At 44.2% G+C, this 18,644-nt stretch overlaps 1 protein-coding gene across 5 annotated transcripts in view; it reads left to right on the top strand.

Annotated features, from left to right (window-relative positions):
- The window catches only part of MARCHF3 (membrane associated ring-CH-type finger 3), a 91,589-nt gene that overhangs the window by 57,414 nt on the left and 15,531 nt on the right, over window positions 1-18,644 (top strand). For 4 of the 5 annotated variants that reach the window (XM_054810642.1, XM_054810638.1, XM_054810636.1 and 1 more), the window contains one exon: window positions 1,648-1,855. In XM_054810642.1, the coding sequence (XP_054666617.1) occupies window positions 1,648-1,855 (208 nt within the window). The remainder of the gene's footprint in view (window positions 1-1,647; window positions 1,856-18,644) is intronic. The other variant, XM_054810637.1, reaches the window with a different exon arrangement.

The raw sequence follows: 18,644 nt of genomic DNA, 5'->3' as shown, positions 1-18,644 counted from the left end.
AGCTGCTCTTTCTGCTGTTGGTTTAGAATGGCAGATTAGTGGTGAAATATACATTTAACCTATACCCTTCAAAACACTAGCCTGCATCGGCTTGGCTTTGTTTTCATTAAAAGCAAGAAAGAGGATGCTTAAGGGTTTGGCCATATCCAGACTTGATAATTGGGTCAAAATTAAGTTCCACGTCACTGATGTGAAGCTGGAAAGACTGTGTGGGTCTTGAAGTAGCCTTGGATTTTCACAAAACAGCAAATGTAATCCAATCCACTGCACTCATGTGAAGACTGAAATTATGAACTGCTGCTGCATGTGTGATGTGACAGCCTGAAAGGCCCTTTTCCCCTTGTAGCAACTTTTTTAAACCCTGTGCATTTTGCAGAGCTCAGATGTGTGTGCAGAACATCAAGGACAACTTCATACTGTTTTACCAGGCAGAATGAAAGGAGCAGGCTTACTTCTTTACACTTCCTTGCAGTTACACTTGAGTGAGGTCTACCTGGGGCAGCCTGCAAAGAGCCAGACAAGGGACAGAGGGAACAGCTGTGTACCACCCTATGCTATCTGCTAACGAGGTTTTGTCAGCCACAGCGGCAAAACCTGCTTTTCTGAGATCACCTGAGGTGGCATATGTGGTAGGGAGAGTTTTTGCTTCCAAGACCTCAGTCAAGTGATAGACCATCTCAGCCTTGGCAGTCCGGGGGGCCAAGTTGAATCTGCACTGAAGTGGATCCATGGTTCAGCAGCACTGCTTGCAGCCTGCCTCTGCTTTCCTCCCACTGCGCTAAGCCAAAGCACCCTGGGAAGCCACACGACTGCCATCCTCTTTCCCAAAAGATTCCTCTGTAAAATAGAGAATCTCAAGAGTTAAAATCAGAGTCTTTAGGTTTTCACTGGCAGGATGAGCACACTTGCCACCAGGAAAGTGGGTGCTTTGGGGGAGGCAATGCAGGAGAAGTAGCCACAGACAGCAACATGGGAGGGATGTGTTTGGCACGGTCCTTCTTTTTGGTGCCATTAATATCACTCCTTGAGCTGCTTGTGGGGTGTTGTCCCAAAGAGAGGGAAACCCTCCTTAGGGACAGGAGCTTCCTGCCTATACATGCTTGCCTGAAGTTGCAGCCCGGCCTTCACACTGCTGCAGGGCGAGGTGCTGTTGTTTCAGGTCTGGTAGTATCTCGCTGTTGATCACTGAAAACAGCTTACCCTGTAGGTCAGGAAATCATCACTGGCATAAGAGATGGCACCCTGTAGGTCAGGAGTGATGGCACAGATCATCACTAGTGTAAGAAGTGTCCAGCTGAGGCAGGTTTAAAATTTCCCTGATGCATTTAGAGATTTCTTGAAGTGGCTGCTCCGATGCACTGTGAAGAGGTGAGAAATACAAAGGTACAGAAACACTTGGTCTTCTGTCACTCATCTGCCACTGTAATGTGTATTTCACTCTCCACTTATTTCCCCCCACAGAAGAGATATTTTAAACAAATACCGAAGTGCTTGCATCCGTTAGCCCAGCAGCTTGGTATACTAACTGCAGAGCAAAGTACACAAGCTGGAAATGTTTCCCATATTGTTAATTCATGACATACAGCGAGAAAGAGAGGCTAGATCACAGGCCTGTATAATGACCAGCAATTTTCTCTCCTCAACCAGCAGACCCTTTAATGACCATCCAATGTGCAGGATCTGCCATGAAGGCAGCAGTCAGGAAGACCTGCTTTCCCCCTGCGAATGTACAGGGACCCTGGGGACTATTCACCGCAGCTGCCTGGAGCACTGGCTGTCGTCTTCAAACACCAGCTACTGTGAACTCTGCCAGTTCAGGTTTGCAGTGGAGCGCAAACCGAAGCCATTGGTGGAGGTCAGTGTACATGGGGCACATCCCCAAAAGCTTCGCTTTAATGAGCAAATCATGCTTGTTTTTATATAGACATCACAAAGCCTTTGCAGCTGTACTGAAGCCAAAGCAAGCTGTGAGTTTTGGGCTTGGCAAGATGAGGGCGGGAGCTCACGGAAAGGGCAGGAATAACAAAATGCTTATTTTGAACCAAATCAAAACAAGGGAGAGGGATGGTATCGATGGGTTTGCTTCACTATAAATGTGAGTGCAGATTTGGGGAACAGTGTGCAGCAGCTTCCCAGTATACCAGCCAGCTTGGTAGTCGATAGAAGAGAGGTAAGTAACAGTTTCTGTGGAATGCGAGTCAAGTGTCAGTATTCAGCATATTAATTATAGGTCAGGAAATCTTTTTTCTTGCTTTTTAGAGAGAGGTAACAAACTGGGGAGCCTTAGAAACCTAGTTTCCATGTCCAGCCCACAAGAAGGAATTGTTCTTGCTCACTGTCTGGCATGTTTAGCTGTTTGTGAATGACCTTTTGGCCTCCTCTTGCCTGTGTACCAGACTCAACAGTGAATTGGGCAATTGTTTTTCCCATATCAATTAAAATTCAGTTTTTGCCAACTATAGATGCTTTAGTGGCTGCATGAAGTTTGCCAGGTGTTTTTTTTATCCTCAGGAAAGGAAAAAAATAAAAAGAGCCAAGATCACTATCTTTTTACACTGTTAATGATCTTTCTCCTCCCCTGTTATAATCTGGGGGGGGGGGAGAAGCAAAAATTATGGTTTGTGTTGGAATTAAAAATGAATTACAAATAATAGCATTTTACAAAAATATTAAGAAGTGTCTTATTGTATCAGGTACTTACATGCTAAGTTTGAGTTCAGGACATGTCCTTCCTGTGCATCTTCGTTGTTCCTGTAAACTGTAGCAGAACTGATTGAAGGAGATACAGCATTACAAATAAGGGGGCAGGGGCGCATCTTCTTTTGCTTTTATTCACAGATGAGAGGATACAGGATAAAACTGACGGCTGGGAAGTGGGTCAGTGGCCCATGCAGAGAGGGGGTGAACAGTTCTCATTGAAGACTACCAAAACTACTTTACTTAACTGGATTAAGTTAAGCATGTGCATTTTGTGTCTAAGCCTAAGGATATCTTCATTATTCCTTAAGATCAGCAAAAAAGAGATACATGGCACAGTATTTAGCACAAGACCTGTAGTCTTGTCAAGCCTTAACCAGAGCAAGCCTAAGCCAGCTGTGTTTGATTGCCTCTGGCTTGTTGTTTGGTGCTTCTAGCAGGACTCCAGCCTCTCTCAGGAAGCTGGTCCCAGTTTGAGACATGCTGCTGCTGAGTGTTCTCAGGCTGTCAGCGACTGAGCAGCAAAATCTTTATAAGTGAGCATTCTCCAATGAAGATGATAACATCTTCTTTCGACTAGCTGCTCTCAGCTTTCACCAAGCAGTTTTTGGTTATGATTTTGGCGGGAGTACGATGCCACTCTGAATTTGCCATCTGAAAAGAAAGGTAAGTGATACTGAGGCAGTGCAAAGTAAACAGTTTGATTTTACAGTCTGGTTTCTTCAAGCTATTGCCTTGCAACAGCTGCTCGTGAGGCTTGCGTTGCACAAATGGGACATGACATTGTTCAGAGCTAATGATGACTGAAGAAGTTGAAAGCAAAACTAACCCTGCCCAGGCTGAGGGAGTTTGGTTGCTTAATCATTCCCCAATGAAGTGAGGCTTCTTTTTGGCAAAAGCAGTAATAAATGATAGCAACAACAACAATAATAATAAATAACAATAATAATGATAAAGCTGTGTCCTGGTTCTGGCAAGGATAGAGTTAATTTCACAAGGAGCCAGGACAGGTGAGCCAAGCTGGCCGGGGGCGATTCCATACCATGTGATGTCATGCTCACCATAAAAGGGGGCTAGTCGGGCAGGGGAGGGCATGGCACGGTTTCGGTGCGGTTCTGGGACAGGCTGAGCATCTGGTCAGTTGGTCATTGGATCGGTAAATTGTTCTCTGTTATCAGTACTGTTGTTGATTGTTTCCCTCTCCCTTGCTGTCCCGGTAAACTGCCCTTATCCCAACCCTCAGGCTTTGCTGTTGTTTTTGCGTTCTCTTCCCCATCCTGCTGGGGGAGGGGTGAGCGAGCTGGTGTGTGGGGGTGAGCCAGCGGCCACGGCCACGAGGCGCTCAGCTGCCAGCTGGGCCTAAACCACGTCAGTCCTTTTGGCGCCCAACATGGGGCTCGAGGGGTTGCGATAACAAGTCTGACCTAAGTGTGTTAAAGCAAAATCGTTACAAGCATTTATGATGTTATTGAAACAGTCGCTGGTCATAATGATGTTCTGTTTGGTCACATGGCTCTGGTTTGTAAACCCGTGTTTACTCTATGTAATCCCTGCGGCGCTCTTTATCACCTCTGGGAGAGGGGTTCCTATTCTCATGTTGTTGTATTGTGTGATAATGACTTATGATATCATCAACAGTCATGAGTCTGAGCTGGTACTTGTATGTAGCATTTCTGTCAGGCCCGTACCTCAGTCAGTATCTTTCAGAATTGATTAATAATTGCACCCAATCTATGGGGAAGAAGGGGGGGGTACCTTCTCTCACTCTTTCACCTCCCCTTTTCCCTTTTGGTTGGTTACAACAATTTTTGAGAATTTTGAATACCCTTGGAATGTTCAGGCCAGTATATTCCTATTGCTATGTCTCCTGCATGTTTTCCAACTCCTGTTCAGGGTTAGCAAAAATTGTTTCAAGGATACCACCCAGGGATCTTCCCCAAGGCTGAATGGTCAGGGCTGGCATGGCATGGGGGAGACTATGGGTGGGTATCTAGAGACGTAGTCACCCCCAATGATTTGGAGTTTCACTCCCGAACAAATGCAAGACCCTGATAAAATGGTAGAATATTTGAAAGGAAAATGCTGTGGGGATTCTAAGGAGACACAACTTACTGCGCTGGGCCCTGGCCACAATCTGTCAAACACTGCTTGATAGTAGACAGCACCATCCAGAGGGAGAGAGCGGACCCACAGGCCCTGCAGCTACCCAAACCCCTGCAACAGGCACTGTAGCCGAGCCAAAATATCAACCCATACCAGTATCAGTTGCCCCTATACACAAAAAGAAATGCACAAGGAAATCGGTTCGCTTAGTGAGAGATGATGATGAACCGGGACCATCACGAGAACAAGAAGAAGAGCCAGAACCAGAAGTGATCACTCGATCCCTGTCCCTGAGTGAGCTGTGAGATATGCGGAAAGACTTCAGCCGCCTTCCAGGGGAGCACATTATTACCTGGCTGCTCTGCTGCTGGGATAATGGGGCCAGTAGCCTGGAACTGGAGGGCAGGGAGGCCAAGCAGCTAGGATCCCTGTCTAGGGAAGGGGGCATTGACAAGGCCTTTGGGAAGAAGGCACAGGCCCTCAGCCTCTGGAGGCGACTCCTGTCAAGTGTGAGGGAAAGGTATCCTTTCAGTGAAGATGTTGTATGCCGGCCAGGCAAGTGGACCACCATGGAACGAGGTATCCAATATCTGAGGGAATTAGCTGTGCAGGAAATGGTTTATTATGATCCAGACAACACACAGTTCCCCACAGACCCCGATGAAGTCCAATGTACCCGACCCACGTGGCAAAAATTTGTACGAAGTGCACCATCATTGTACGCCAACTCACTGGCAGTAGTCGACTGGAAAAGTGAAGAGGCACCCACAGTGGACGAAGTGGCTGGCCGACTCCGGCAATATGAAGAGAGCCTTTCTTCCTCCCTCGTCTCGGCTGTGGAGAAACTGTCCCAGGACGTCCGGCAACTCAAAGAGGATATATCTTACTCTTCACCTGTACAGACCCGTGTTGCAGCTGTTAGGAGTAAGTGTTTTTCTGCTCCAGAGAGGGGATATAGAGCATACACACCACGAGATATCCTGTGGTTTTATCTGCGTGACCACGGAGAAGACATGAGGAAATGGGATGGGAAGCCTACCTCAACCCTGCAGGCACGCGTACATGAGCTACAAGGCAAGACAGCTGGACAAAGGGACTCTTCCAGAAAGAATGCCGCTCCAGTTTCCACCCGGCAGCCCCCCAAACCAAGTGAAAGGCCCGATCGTACTTATGATCCTCTTGAAGGGACTTCTAAGTCCTTTTTGCAAGAGGTGAATAGTGACTATGATGAGCAGGATTAGAGGGGCCCTGCCTCCAGCCAGGTGGAGGAAAGGGACAATAGAGTGTATTGGACTGTGTGGATCCGATGGCCTGGCACATCGGACCCACAAGAGTACAAGGCCCTAGTGGACACCGGTGCACATTGTACTATAATGCCATCGAGCTATGAAGGGGTGGAACCGATATCTATTTCTGGTGTGATGGGGGGATCCCAACAGTTGACTCTGTTGGAGGCTGAAGTAAGTCTAACTGGGAATGAGTGGCAAAAGCACCTCATTGTGACTGGGCCAGAGGCTCCGTGCATCCCGGGCATAGACTACCTCCGGAAAGGGTATTTCAAAGACCCAAAAGGCTATCGGTGGGCTTTTGGAATAGTCACCTTGGAAGCAGAGGAAATTGAACCGTTGTCTAGTTTGCCCGGTCTCTCGGAGGAACCTTCTGTTGTAGGGTTGCTGAGGGTTGAAGAGCAACAGGTGCCGATTGCTACCACAACTGTGCACCGGTGGCAATACCGCACCAACAGAGACCCCCTGGTTCCCATCCACGAGCTAATTCGTCAACTGGAGGGTCAGGGAGTGATGAGCAGAACCCACTCACCCTTTAACAGTCCCATATGGCCAGTGCCGAAGTCCAGTGGAGAGTGGAGGCTGACGGTAGACTATCGTGGCCTGAATGAAGTCACACCGCCGATGGGTGCTGCCGTGCCAGACATGCGGGAACTTCAATATGAACTGGAGTCAAAGGCAGCCAAATGGTACGCCACAATTGATATAGCTAATGCATTTTTCTCGATCCCTTTGGCAGCAGAGTGCAGGCCACAGTTTGCCTTCACTTGGAGGGGCGTCCACTACACCTGGAATCGACTGGCCCAGGGGTGGAAACACAGCCCCACCATTTGCCATGGACTGATCCAGACTGCACTGGAAAAGGGTGAAGCCCCAGAGCACCTGCAATACATTGACGACATCATTGTATGGGGCAACACAGCAGAGGAAGTTTCTGAGAAAGGGAAGAAAATAGTCCAAATCCTGCTGCAGGCTGGCTTTGCCATAAAGCGAAGTAAAGGTGAAGGGGCCTGTGCAGGAAATCCGATTTTTAGGAGTAAGGTGGCATGATGGGCGGCGTCAGATCCCAGTGGATATTACCAACAAAATAGCAGCCATGTCTCCACCAACCAACAAAAAGGAGACACAGGCTTTCTTAGGCGTTGTGGGTTTCTGGAGAATGCACATTCCGAATTACAGTCTGATAGTAAGCCCTCTCTACCACGTAACCCGGAAGAAGAATGATTTCAAATGGGGCCCTGAGCAACAACAAGCTTTTGAACAAATTAAACAAGAAAGAGTTCATGCCGTAGCTCTTGGGCCAGTCCGGGCAGGACCAGATGTAAAAAAATGTGCTGTACACTGCAGCCCGGGAGAATGGCCCTACCTGGAGTCTCTGGCAGAAAGCACCAGGGGAGACTCGAGGTCGACCCCTGGGGTTTTGGAGTCGGGGATACAGAGGATCTAAGGCCCGCTACACTCCAACGGAAAAGGAGATATTGGCAGCCTATGAAGGGGTTTGAGCTGCTTCAGAGGTGATTGGCACTGAAGCACAGCTCCTCTTGGCACCCCGACTGCCAGTGCTGGGCTGGATGTTCAAAGAGAGGGCTCCTTCTACACATCATGCAACCGATGCTATGTGGAGTAAGTGGGTTGCACTGATTACACAGTGGGCTCGGATAGGAAGCCCCAGTCGTCCAGGAATTCTGGAAGTGATCACAGACTGGCCAGAAGGGAAAGACTGGAATGTCGCCAGAGGAGGAGGTGACACGTGCTGAAGAAGCCCCACCATATAATAAACTAACAGAAGATGAGAAACCATATGCCCTCTTCACTGATGGGTCCTGCCGCATCGTGGGAAAGCATCGAAGGTGGAAGGCCGCTGTATGGAGTCCTACACGGCGAGTTGCAGAAGCTGCTGAAGGAGAAGGTGAATCGAACCAGTTTGCAGAGGTGAAAGCCATCCAGCTGGCTTTAGATATTGCTGAAAGAGAAAAGTGGCCAACGCTGTCCCTCTATACCGACTCATGGATGGTGGCCAATGCCCTGTGGGGGTGGTTACAGCAGTGGAAGTGGAGCAACTGGCAATGCAGAGGCAAACCCATCTGGGCCGCCCCATTGTGGCAAGATATTGCTGCCTGGCTAGAGAAGCTAGTTGTAAAGGTACGTCATGTAGATGCCCACGTAGCCAAGAGTCGGGCCACTGACGAACATTGGAACAACCAGCAGGTGGATCAGGCTGCCAAGATTGAAGTAGCTCAGGTGGATTTGGATTGGCAGCGTAAAGGTGAATTATTTATAGCTCGGTGGGCCCATGACACCTCAGGCCATCAAGGAAGAGATGTGACATATAGATGGGCCTGTGATCGAGGGGTGGATTTGAGCATGGACACCATCTCACATGTCATCATCCATCAATGTGAAACATGCGCTGTAATCAAGCAAGCCAAGCGGGTAAAGCCTCTGTGGTATGGAGGCCGATGGTTGAAATATAAATATGGGGAAGCATGGCAAATCGACTACATCACACTCCCACAAAGCCGCCAAGGCAAGCGTTATGTTCTTACAATGGTGGAAGTAACCACTGGATGGCTGGAAACATATCCTGTGCCCCATGCCACTGCCCGGAACACCATCCTGGGTCTTGAAAAGCAAGTCCTGTGGCGACACGGCACCCCAGAGAGAATTGAGTCAGACAACGGGACTCATTTTCGGAACAACCTCATAGACACCTGGGCCAAAGAGCATGGTATTGAGTGGGTGTATCACATCCCCTACCATGCACCAGCCTCTGGGAAAATTGAAAGGTACAATGCACTGCTAAAAACTACCCTGAGAGCAATGGGTGGTGGGACCCTCAAACACTGGGACACACATTTAGCAAAGGCCACCTGGTTAGTTAACACTCAGGGATCTGCCAATCGAGCTGGCCCTGCCCAATCAAAATTTCCACGCCCAGTAGAAGGGGATAAAGTTCCTGTAGTGCGCATGAAAAATATGTTGGGTAAAACAGTTTGGGTTATCTCCGCTTCAGGCAAAGGCAAGCCCATCTTGTGGGATCGCTTTTGCTCAGGGACCAGGGTGCACTTGGCGGGTGATGAGAAAGGATGGGGAAGTCCGGTGTGTACCCCAAGGGGATTTGATTTTGGGTGAAAATAGCCCATAAATTAAATTGTATGATGTTAATAGCTATATACTGTGTCAATGGTATGACCATAAGAATCACCCAAAACTAATGAAGGATGGACTTTGGAACTAGAACTGACTTCAACTGGTGCCCAGGAACTTCATTGAAAAATCACATCTTTGATGTCCAGACTGCGAGCATGGACCATACCAGATACACCAGCCGTGAAAAACTCTGGATGCAGCGTGCAACAGTCCAGCAGCACGCACCATTGTTCCTGCTCTGAGAGACTGTAATGGCAGATGGAACCCAAAGCCATGGACTAAATGACCTCGATGGACATTTTAAAGCGATGGCCCATGGAGTAAGAGAATGGTGTCTGTGAAATAATCTGGGCATGACGTAGATGGTATAGAATAAGGGGGTGGATAATGTCCTGGTTCTGGCAAGGACAGAGTTAATTTCACAAGGAGCCAGGACAGGTGACCCAAGCTGGCCAGGGGCTATTGCATACCATGTGACATCATGCTCACCATAAAAGGGGGGCTAGTCAGGCAGGGGAGGGCGTGGCGCAGTTTCCAGGTTCCAGGATGGGCTGAAGTCTGGTCGGTGGTTGGATCGGTAAATTGTTCTCTGTTATCACCCATTGTGAATATCTGTTATCAGTACTGTTGATTGTTTTCCCTCTCCCTTGCTGTCCCAGTAAACTGCCCTTATCCCAACCCTCGAGGCTTTGCCGTTGTTTTTCTGTTCTCCTCCCCATCCCGCTGGGGGAGGGGTGAGCGAGCAGCTGCGTGGCACTCAGCTGCCGGCTGAGGCTAAACCTCGTCAAGCTGTCTTTTGTTTTTCAGCTGAGGACAAATGATAACCAGGTGGAAGAACATTTCTGAAAGGTAACACACATTGTTAATGGGTGTCTTTCTCTTTACTACCTAATCTTTTCTTCCTTCTCAGCTACCATACCCATAGTACTTTAGTGCGGTAATCAACAACTATGTGCAGTTGCAGAAAAGGTCATAAAAAAACCCAAATTATTTTTTTGAAGTCCTTTGTGATCTTACACAAGGAGTGTGTTTTCAGTTTAGAAGGGAATTGAAGCTGTACTTTTGAAGTTGAGAGCAGCAGAGACAAAGAGTAACTGAGTTGTGTGCAAGGGGACAAATTAAATAGCTATCAGTCAAATTTCTTGATTTCTGTTAGTATAATTTAAGTTTGTCCTTAACATTTGTACTTATTTATTACATACTGACTTGCAATCCAAAGACCTCCCTGTGCAAATAATTACAGCAAATCTGAATGTTTTCAAAACACGTCTAAAGCAGATGCAAGTTGCCAGATTCTCCCATCTTCTGTGTCCTAAAAGCACTGCCCTGTCTGACTCCCTGTATTACCCTTTGGTACAAAAACCTTCTGTAACCTTTGGAGGAGTGACAAGCCAGAGTGGCCACCAGCTTGTAACTCCTTTTTCATGTTGTTTTGTTTGTGTGTCTTTGTGTTTGTGTGTGTGTGTGTTTGGGGTGGGGAGTCAAAGTTCTCATCGTTTAGTAAGATAATTTGTTCTCCAAAGATTCCTCTGAAGTAGATAATGGAAATGGTATATGGTCCTTTCAGTGGAGGTGAATGATGACTTTACCAATGCATTTTAGGAGGTCAAGAGGGACTATTGTACTCATAAAGTCATTTGTAGACCATAGTCTATAGAAGCTTATCCAGTAATTCCTCAGCAGGCCCTATCTTATGCAAAGAATATATCCCATCCATTGGTCAGTGACAGGTATTATAGAAATGCATGAAGCAATTAATCATCATATTCATCTTTTCTCCTAGAGATTTTCCATCAGGAAAAAAATCGTATTTCTGATTATTCAAGACATTTTCTTAAAGGGGCCAAAAAAAGAAGAGAACATGGTATTATGTTTTCTCCTCATCTCTTCACTGAATTGATCACTGCCTCTTAGCGGCTTAGCCATAGATGTGACGAAAATATCAACAGAAACAAACTGAGATACTTCACATGCTTTATCTAGAAATGTCATATCTGACTTCATTCATTCCTGCTATTAGCACCCAGGAGAGGCTGCAGCACTAGTGGGCTTGAAATGAAGTGAGCAGTAAGTGGCACAACTACTTGTTCAGCCTTCCTCCCCTACGTATATTATTATGGAAGCAGCAGAGGATTTCTTGCTGTGCTTAGTGATTTGATCAGAACAGGCTAGTGAATCCATAGTTTTTCTCTGCGCTGCCTCCCCCTCTCACCCCATCATGTTGCTAGTTTGCCATTAGCTCATTATGAAATGAAAGCAAGTGCTCCATAAAAATTTGTTGCAAGATGGCTTTTTGCCTTCTTTTAAGCTGTTGCCCATGTTCACACTAAGGATGTGGGCCCATGCACTCAAACAGGAGATCTTTAGCTCAGATACAAGTATATCTACAACTGTATCCTGCCTCCTGCGTATATCATGCGTAGGATGCAAAAATGGAGGGATCTCACCTTTGCTTTCTTTCCCCAACTTCTGTTATGCACAGCATCCTGTTTTTTCCTGGATTTCATTTGCAAGGAAAAGCAAAGGAAAAATAGCATTCATTTTGACTTCCATTTCCTCTTGTATCCTTCATATCTTTTCTCCATCATGAGCTTCTCTCTGCAGAGTCAACTGAGTTTCAAACTATGTACTTCTCAAGGGAGACATTCCTTTATCTATGCCACAGGACATATTTTTGTTGTCTGGGGGAGAAACATCTCCCAAGAAACGAACAATCTGCTAACTGTTTGATGCCCAAAACCCAGCCAGAGGGGCAGAAAATGGTAGTACAGTGTGTCAGGCAGATTCATCCTCTCAACATTGCATTTATGAGGCTTCAGACATTCTTAGTCCACTTCTTTTTTTAGCTCAGATTACTTTTTCCAGAAGAATTGTGTTTCTGAACCATGAATTGGGCATTGTGGTGGGGATTAACCCCTCCTTCAGCGTTCAGGGAAAGTGATTTGTTCATTACCATCCACCATTTATGTCTTTTGCCTCCTGCTACATTGGGTGGAGGAGCTCTGTGGTTTGTCCTTCATCAAGTCAGAGGAGCACACACCAGGGAATGCACACATTTCACCTTTTCCACAGGTGTTTGTCAAAGGTCAGTCAGCCAAAAGGAGTGGTCTCCTTTACAGTTCCTTGTCTCCACACTGTAGGCCTACATGTGTCAAATGTGCCCTGTGTGATTTTGCAGTTGTCAGTAAGAATTGCTTTCTGTTGAGCCTTCTCAGATTTTGTTAAATTGGTGGCTAATTGCTGCAGGTAAGTGCGGAGCCCCCTCATGCCCTACCTGACTTTTAGTACTTTCACTGCCTTGCTTATGGACTGAGCTAACTGGGAACTGTTGCACTCCCTCCAGATGACCCTGCTTCTGGTGGGACTTCTGCTCAGAGGCTGGGCTGATGCTCCTCAGCTCTCCATTGGGACCTAGGACTTCTGTATTTCTCAGTCACTCGTGAACTTGTTCACAACAGCTGCACCGGAGATAATGTGATGTATTCTAAAGGAGTAAGATATGGATTGTGGTAGAAAAAGAGGTTTTTTCATACTGAAGATCACTGAGTCCTTCTGTTCATCTCGCTTCTGGAGGACACCTGGCAAACTCTGGCACAGAAAATTGAAACCACCAGCCTCGATCAGACATGATCTACTGGAGCATAAGCTTTCTGTATCATCTTTGGAGCTGCCATTTGGAGACACATTTTTGCAACAAGAGCCACATATTGCTATTGAGGCACTTGGCAGGCATCAGCAGAGCAAGTCTAACTGTTTTACTTGATTTCAGAGCTCCTCCTTCAGACGGGATTATTTGGAAACATCCACAGCCTTACAGTCAGTTAAAAGGAGCTATTTGCCAGTAATTCAAGAGACATTGTCCATTTACACATTACCAGTTCATGCACATTTCCCTCAGTTCCAGGGTTTATGGTGCTGCAAAATGCAATTCAAGAAGTACAGGCAAAGTCTGAATCAACTTCTTCTACCATGTGCTAGATGCGCAGTACCCCTGTACAGTCAGCTGGAAGTGAGAGGTGTGTGGGACGTGTGCTTGGGCACATGGATATCTCATTATGAATGTGCCTAGGGGTGATGCATCTCAAAGGAAAAAGCAGCTGCTGCTGAGTATCCCTATTTCTCTTTCCCATGTCTTGATCACCCCTCTGCCAGTGAGAACCTGGCTACATTTGACACAGAGGACCCAGGCTGAAGCAGCAGAAACTCTAAACGCTGCAGGAAAGAAAAGTCTATAATATGGTGGTTGTTATGCGTAGATCTGATGTTCCCTTTGACAAACCTGGAAGAATCTCAACACAAACACAGTGAAATCAAACTGCAGTAGTTTCAGTTAGTGACTTTTATAGACCTTTCACTTTTATATAAGCTGCTTTTTTAATGCAGCCAATCCACAGAAGGAAATGCACTCTAGAAAGGTGTGACATTGTTCACGTAGATGCTTTTGCTATGTTTCAGCATAAAGATTAGGCAGGCTTTATATGAGTGTTATGTATAGTCTTCATTTCAATTTCTGTATTGCATCTATGCTTCCACTTGGCTTAGTACAGAAGCAGACTCAAACCATGGCAGTACAAATGTGTTTGTTAGAAAACAACCAGCTAAAACTTAAATATGGTATAAGAACATTATGTGACCATATAAGTCAGGCTTGTACTGCTTATAAGTTATTTACATCTTTTAAACCAACCAGGATTTGGTATCTATTGGTTCATTTTTTGCAAACAAAACAAAACAAAAAACCACTAGAAAGCACTTAATTAACAATATAAAACTCATAAGCAAAACAGCATGACTAGGAGAAAAAAGTCAGAATAATCATCACAATATTGAGCAGAAATTAGCTTCAATTTTTCCCGATACATTACTGGCTGTAGAGCTCATGCTAGAAAAGGAAAATAAATTTTAAAAAACCATAAAACGTACATCTATGCATGAAGTAGTTAAGATGAGCTTACATTATAATTTAAAAAATCTAGAAGTCTTACACTGAAATATGAATTTACTTCTTGTGCAAGACTTTGAGTCATGCTGGTTTTATCTTTTGGGATTCTTTTTACTTATTATTCCTCTCCACTGCTCAGTGAAGCATGTCATTAGCATTAAATTACTGTAATGTAGAGACACCAGATTTGCTGCACGTAGTTTGTAGAAGGATCACTCTTAAAGCCAGAAGGAAAATGGTGACTCAGTGTAGTCACCAAAAAGGAAAACTTTCATGAATATAAGTTTGGAGGAACTGCAGCTGTCAATACAGCACATTAAGGCTGGGAGCAGATAACTTAAATATCCTTCTTCCCTTCTTGACCCAAAAAGGTCAAAATAAGAAGGGCAAGGTGATGGAGATGCTTTTGTGCCTAGTCATCTTCAGCTGTGAAAATGCCACCCCCACTCCCGAGACCCAAGTCATACAGGGAGAATTGGAAGCATCCATATAGATTTCCAGTAGAAGTATGTCTGAGTTAAAGTATTAAAAAAATAAGTAATAAACTCCCCAACACATACAGTTCTAAAGCATAACCTCTTCAAGATGCACTTTTTACACCTAGAATACCATACTGTATTCATTCCTAATGGGGAAAAATCCAGAGACCAAAACAAGCTGTTGTCTCTCCTTTAAAAACAAATGAAATAGTTTATGTTCTTTACAGAAAAGGTTTGCTACAGTCCTCGACTGTTCCCAAGCACAAATCTTTCTCATAGTACTGACAGCAAGAATGCAAACAAGAGTAATCCATGCTCCTCGCCTTAAAAAAAAAAAAAAGCAAAAATTACTTGTCAGTGAACAGCCTGTGCCTTCAAACCATCACTGCTCTTTCCTAAATTTAAAGGCCTAGTGATCAAGGGCAAAAAATGTTGAGGAACGTTCCCAGGAGAAAGTAACTGCACACTCAGAGAGGAAACAGGTGCTTTGGAAAAGGCCAAATACTATTCTTTAAGGACTAGCAAGATGAGGGAAGATGCTGTGGTTTTTCAAAGGTACAGCTTTGTTTGTTTTAGTTAATCGTATTGGTGACTTTTCTTTGGACATCATGAATCTGTAATACAATTCTAAACTGCCTGGTTATCATCTCTGTCCTGCTGGTAGCATTTCCTACCACCAATAAGAGCCAGTCAAAGTTTACTTTTTCAAGGAGGGGAAAAAAAAAGCTAAGATGAAAAGTGTTATTGCATCTGTCTTTTTGGAGAGCTACCAAGCATTTATTACCTATCATGTCTTCAGTTTCCATATATTTGAGCCTGTAGATCAGGAAATTTGCAATGAGTTGAAATATGTGTTGCCAATAGCAAATATGCTTTGCTTTTGATTTAAAATGCAAAACATTATTTTTGTTGATTGATTTTCTTTAATGCATACATTTATCTGCTTAATTGGGAAAACATTCATCCAAAATAGAACAGGAGAATTGAAAAACATACAGATAAAAGGAAATATTGCTTCTCCCAGAGTTCCGCAAAATCTTTTTTCTTCACACATCTTGAAAACTTTTACCTGATACAAGCATCACCTGAAATATAAACTAAAAGTTGATAGTAGGAAAACAGAATAACAGTTAAGACAGACTAATGTTAAAGAATGCAATATTGTTTAATTGGACCTGCAAGAAATTTCATAGATTTTTATAGCACAATTTAGCAAGCTGTGTTATGTTTTCACTATCAGAGAATTACTAATCCTGTTTTCAGACATTAAAGTTGTATAATCCAGAAACTGAATACTACATCTACCAGCCTCTGTATTATTACTAGTTGGTGGAGCATTGTATATCAAACTCCTGTTTTTTAGCTGGCAAACCACCCAAGGTCTAGATTGCAATTTCATTTATGGTGTGATAGCAACAGCCTGCAGTACTCTCCTTGCAGTTAGCTAACACCTAGGGTTGGTTCCTGCCTGCACTGTGGTTTATTCTTTTTACAAAACAAAACAAAAATGAAGACATATCATACACCAGCCTTAAAATGTATTCCCTCCACTTACAAAAATATGCAAATTAAATTAATTTGGTATTTCAAAAAGTAGCTTTGGGTCATTCAAACATCCACAATTAAAATATTCCCTGGAACTTGAGTTAAAATAAGGGTTAAACTTAAATAAGAGCAGACTCAGTTACAAAGAGGCCATAACATCAGCATAATAAAGTTACAGAGATCAAATCGTTTCGTTTCTAGCTGTCACATAGACAGGTCTCCGTATCTGGGACCAAAGGAACATCTCTGTAGAGCTGTCACCATGGCCTTTCTAAAAGCACCCACTGAAGACAATAACACTTTGCCAGTAACTGAATGTTTGATCTAAGCAGGAAACCCAAAAACAGAAATATAAATATTTTTTCAACTGAAAAGTAACTGTGAAATGTTTGTTTTCTTTGGAAAAACATTAACCTAAAAAAATTTTGAGTCACCCAAAATGTTTCATTGCACTGAAGACAAACATACATACCATTCTGGTCTGGGAGATTTTATTTTGAGTTACCTGTAGTTAAACTTAGTTTCAAAACATTTCACTGAAAAAGGTTAAAACATTTTTTTCAAATAAAAAAGTATTTGAACAAAACTTTTCAGATGTAATTTTTTTTTTTTGCCAATAAATGGTCCTTCTAGTTTTTTAAAATGTCCTTCATTCAAGAGAAACACTCTAAAAAAAGGGGCAATATCATTCTTTGTTTGCTTAAAGCCCAAGGCAAAATGCTCCCATTGGTCACTGCTGGCATGAAAACAGAAATGAAAACAATTGCTAGTAGTTTTACTTGTGTACGGGCTGTTTTCATCAAGATTCATTGCAGAGCTATCAACGTGAAAAGAACAACATGAACTTATATGTTTGATGTGTAATAAGCTGGTTTTAGTTCAAAGGGAAAAACATTTAGGGAAGACAATTCCTTCCTGTCTTCTCCCCCCAGCATCATCTGTAAAGACTTAACACAAAAGCAGTGTGATGGATTTTCTTCATACTCTGTGGAATCTTCTTTGCTGCTGGTATAAGTCCAACAACATTTATGTAAAATCAGTTTTCCAAGGAAAATATAGTGAACTTAAAAGGGCTTCCCAGTAGAAACAGGTTGTAGCCTTAGGATCTGATCTGGAAAACACTATACACATACTTTACTTTGCATTTGTGAGTCATCTAATTCAAGTTAGACCTATGGAAATGAGTGCTTCCAGGATTTGGTCTTTGGCAGTGGTGAAGCAGCTCAGACTTGTGCACGTGTTTTACAGCAGTTTTCTGCTCACAGCTCATTTTTATTAGGTTAGATAAATTTCCAGTCTGAGCCTCTCTAGGGTGTTCTGGTCCTCAGTTGCTGCTTGTTGTGATGACTTTCTTCTCCGAATGTAAGGCTTCATCACGTGGATGCCTCAGCCTGTCTCCCCTTACGGATGAGCAGTTCTCTAGTCTTCAATAACGTTTTCTTAGGTAGGATGAAGTAAACTGGTTAGGGAACAGCCAATTCACTTATCCTGGGAGCCTGAAGTTTCAGATTATTTGACAACATCAGATAAACATCTCTGTACATTAATACTGAAAGGGGATTTTGGATGGTTTCATAGATCTGGTTACACATGCAGTTTTAAATACCAGATAAAATTTTGGAAGCCAGTAGTGGGTTCATAGACCAAAAGTCTCCCAGGGACTGTTGTTAAATTCCTGACCACTAGAGTTTGCATTCATTTGAAGGAAGCGTGGAGACCCTCTGATGAAGGTCAACAGCTCAGTTTAATCTTTCTAGGGCAGATAATTTAAATTGAGCTCTGCTTTGTGAAGTAACTGCAACAAATCCTTGTATATGTATTACATGTGTCAGAGTGTGAGGTGAAGGAGCCTCGGGGGTGGTAACAGTGTTTTGTCATGTCAAATGCAGTACATCAAAAATCTCTTTCAAAACATAAGCAAGTTCCTTCATAAAACTTTGTCAGCTTTGGGGGTTTTAGCCTACACCGCTCTTCTGGGAAAGCTGTTCCAGACCTGGATCCTCTCAAGGGTGGGATTTTTTTTCTGATTCTTACCCTAAATTTATTTGTGGCCAACTATTATGCATTTATTCTTAAGCCAGCATTGTCCGTTAGCTTAAGTAGCACTTCTCCTTCACTGATGTCCCCTTCAATTCTTCCTTCTTTTGGCCATCCCCAAGATGCATTGAGAGCATGACTTTGCTGGCATAATTGAGTCAAACTTTTAAAGTCCCCTCTTGTGGTGTGGGCTTTCCATTTTCTTGATGCCCTTTCTGTTTTCCAGTTGAAGCAATGCTGTCTGAGCAAAAGGGAGATCACCAGTGTGTCTCAGCAGAACTTTTGCCACTGCCTGCAGGCTTAGGCACACGTTTGCTGGGCAAAGAGACGTGTAGTGTATGATGTTGCCCTGCCCAGACCGATTGCTGCAGCTGCTCTTTGGGGAGTGCCTGTTCCCCCGGGGAC

This window comes from Grus americana, chromosome Z (assembly GCF_028858705.1).
Source record: "Grus americana isolate bGruAme1 chromosome Z, bGruAme1.mat, whole genome shotgun sequence".
Classification (NCBI taxonomy): domain Eukaryota; kingdom Metazoa; phylum Chordata; class Aves; order Gruiformes; family Gruidae; genus Grus; species Grus americana.
The sequence above is the reverse complement of the archived record's forward strand: the minus strand, read 5'-3'. Positions and strand labels throughout refer to the sequence as shown.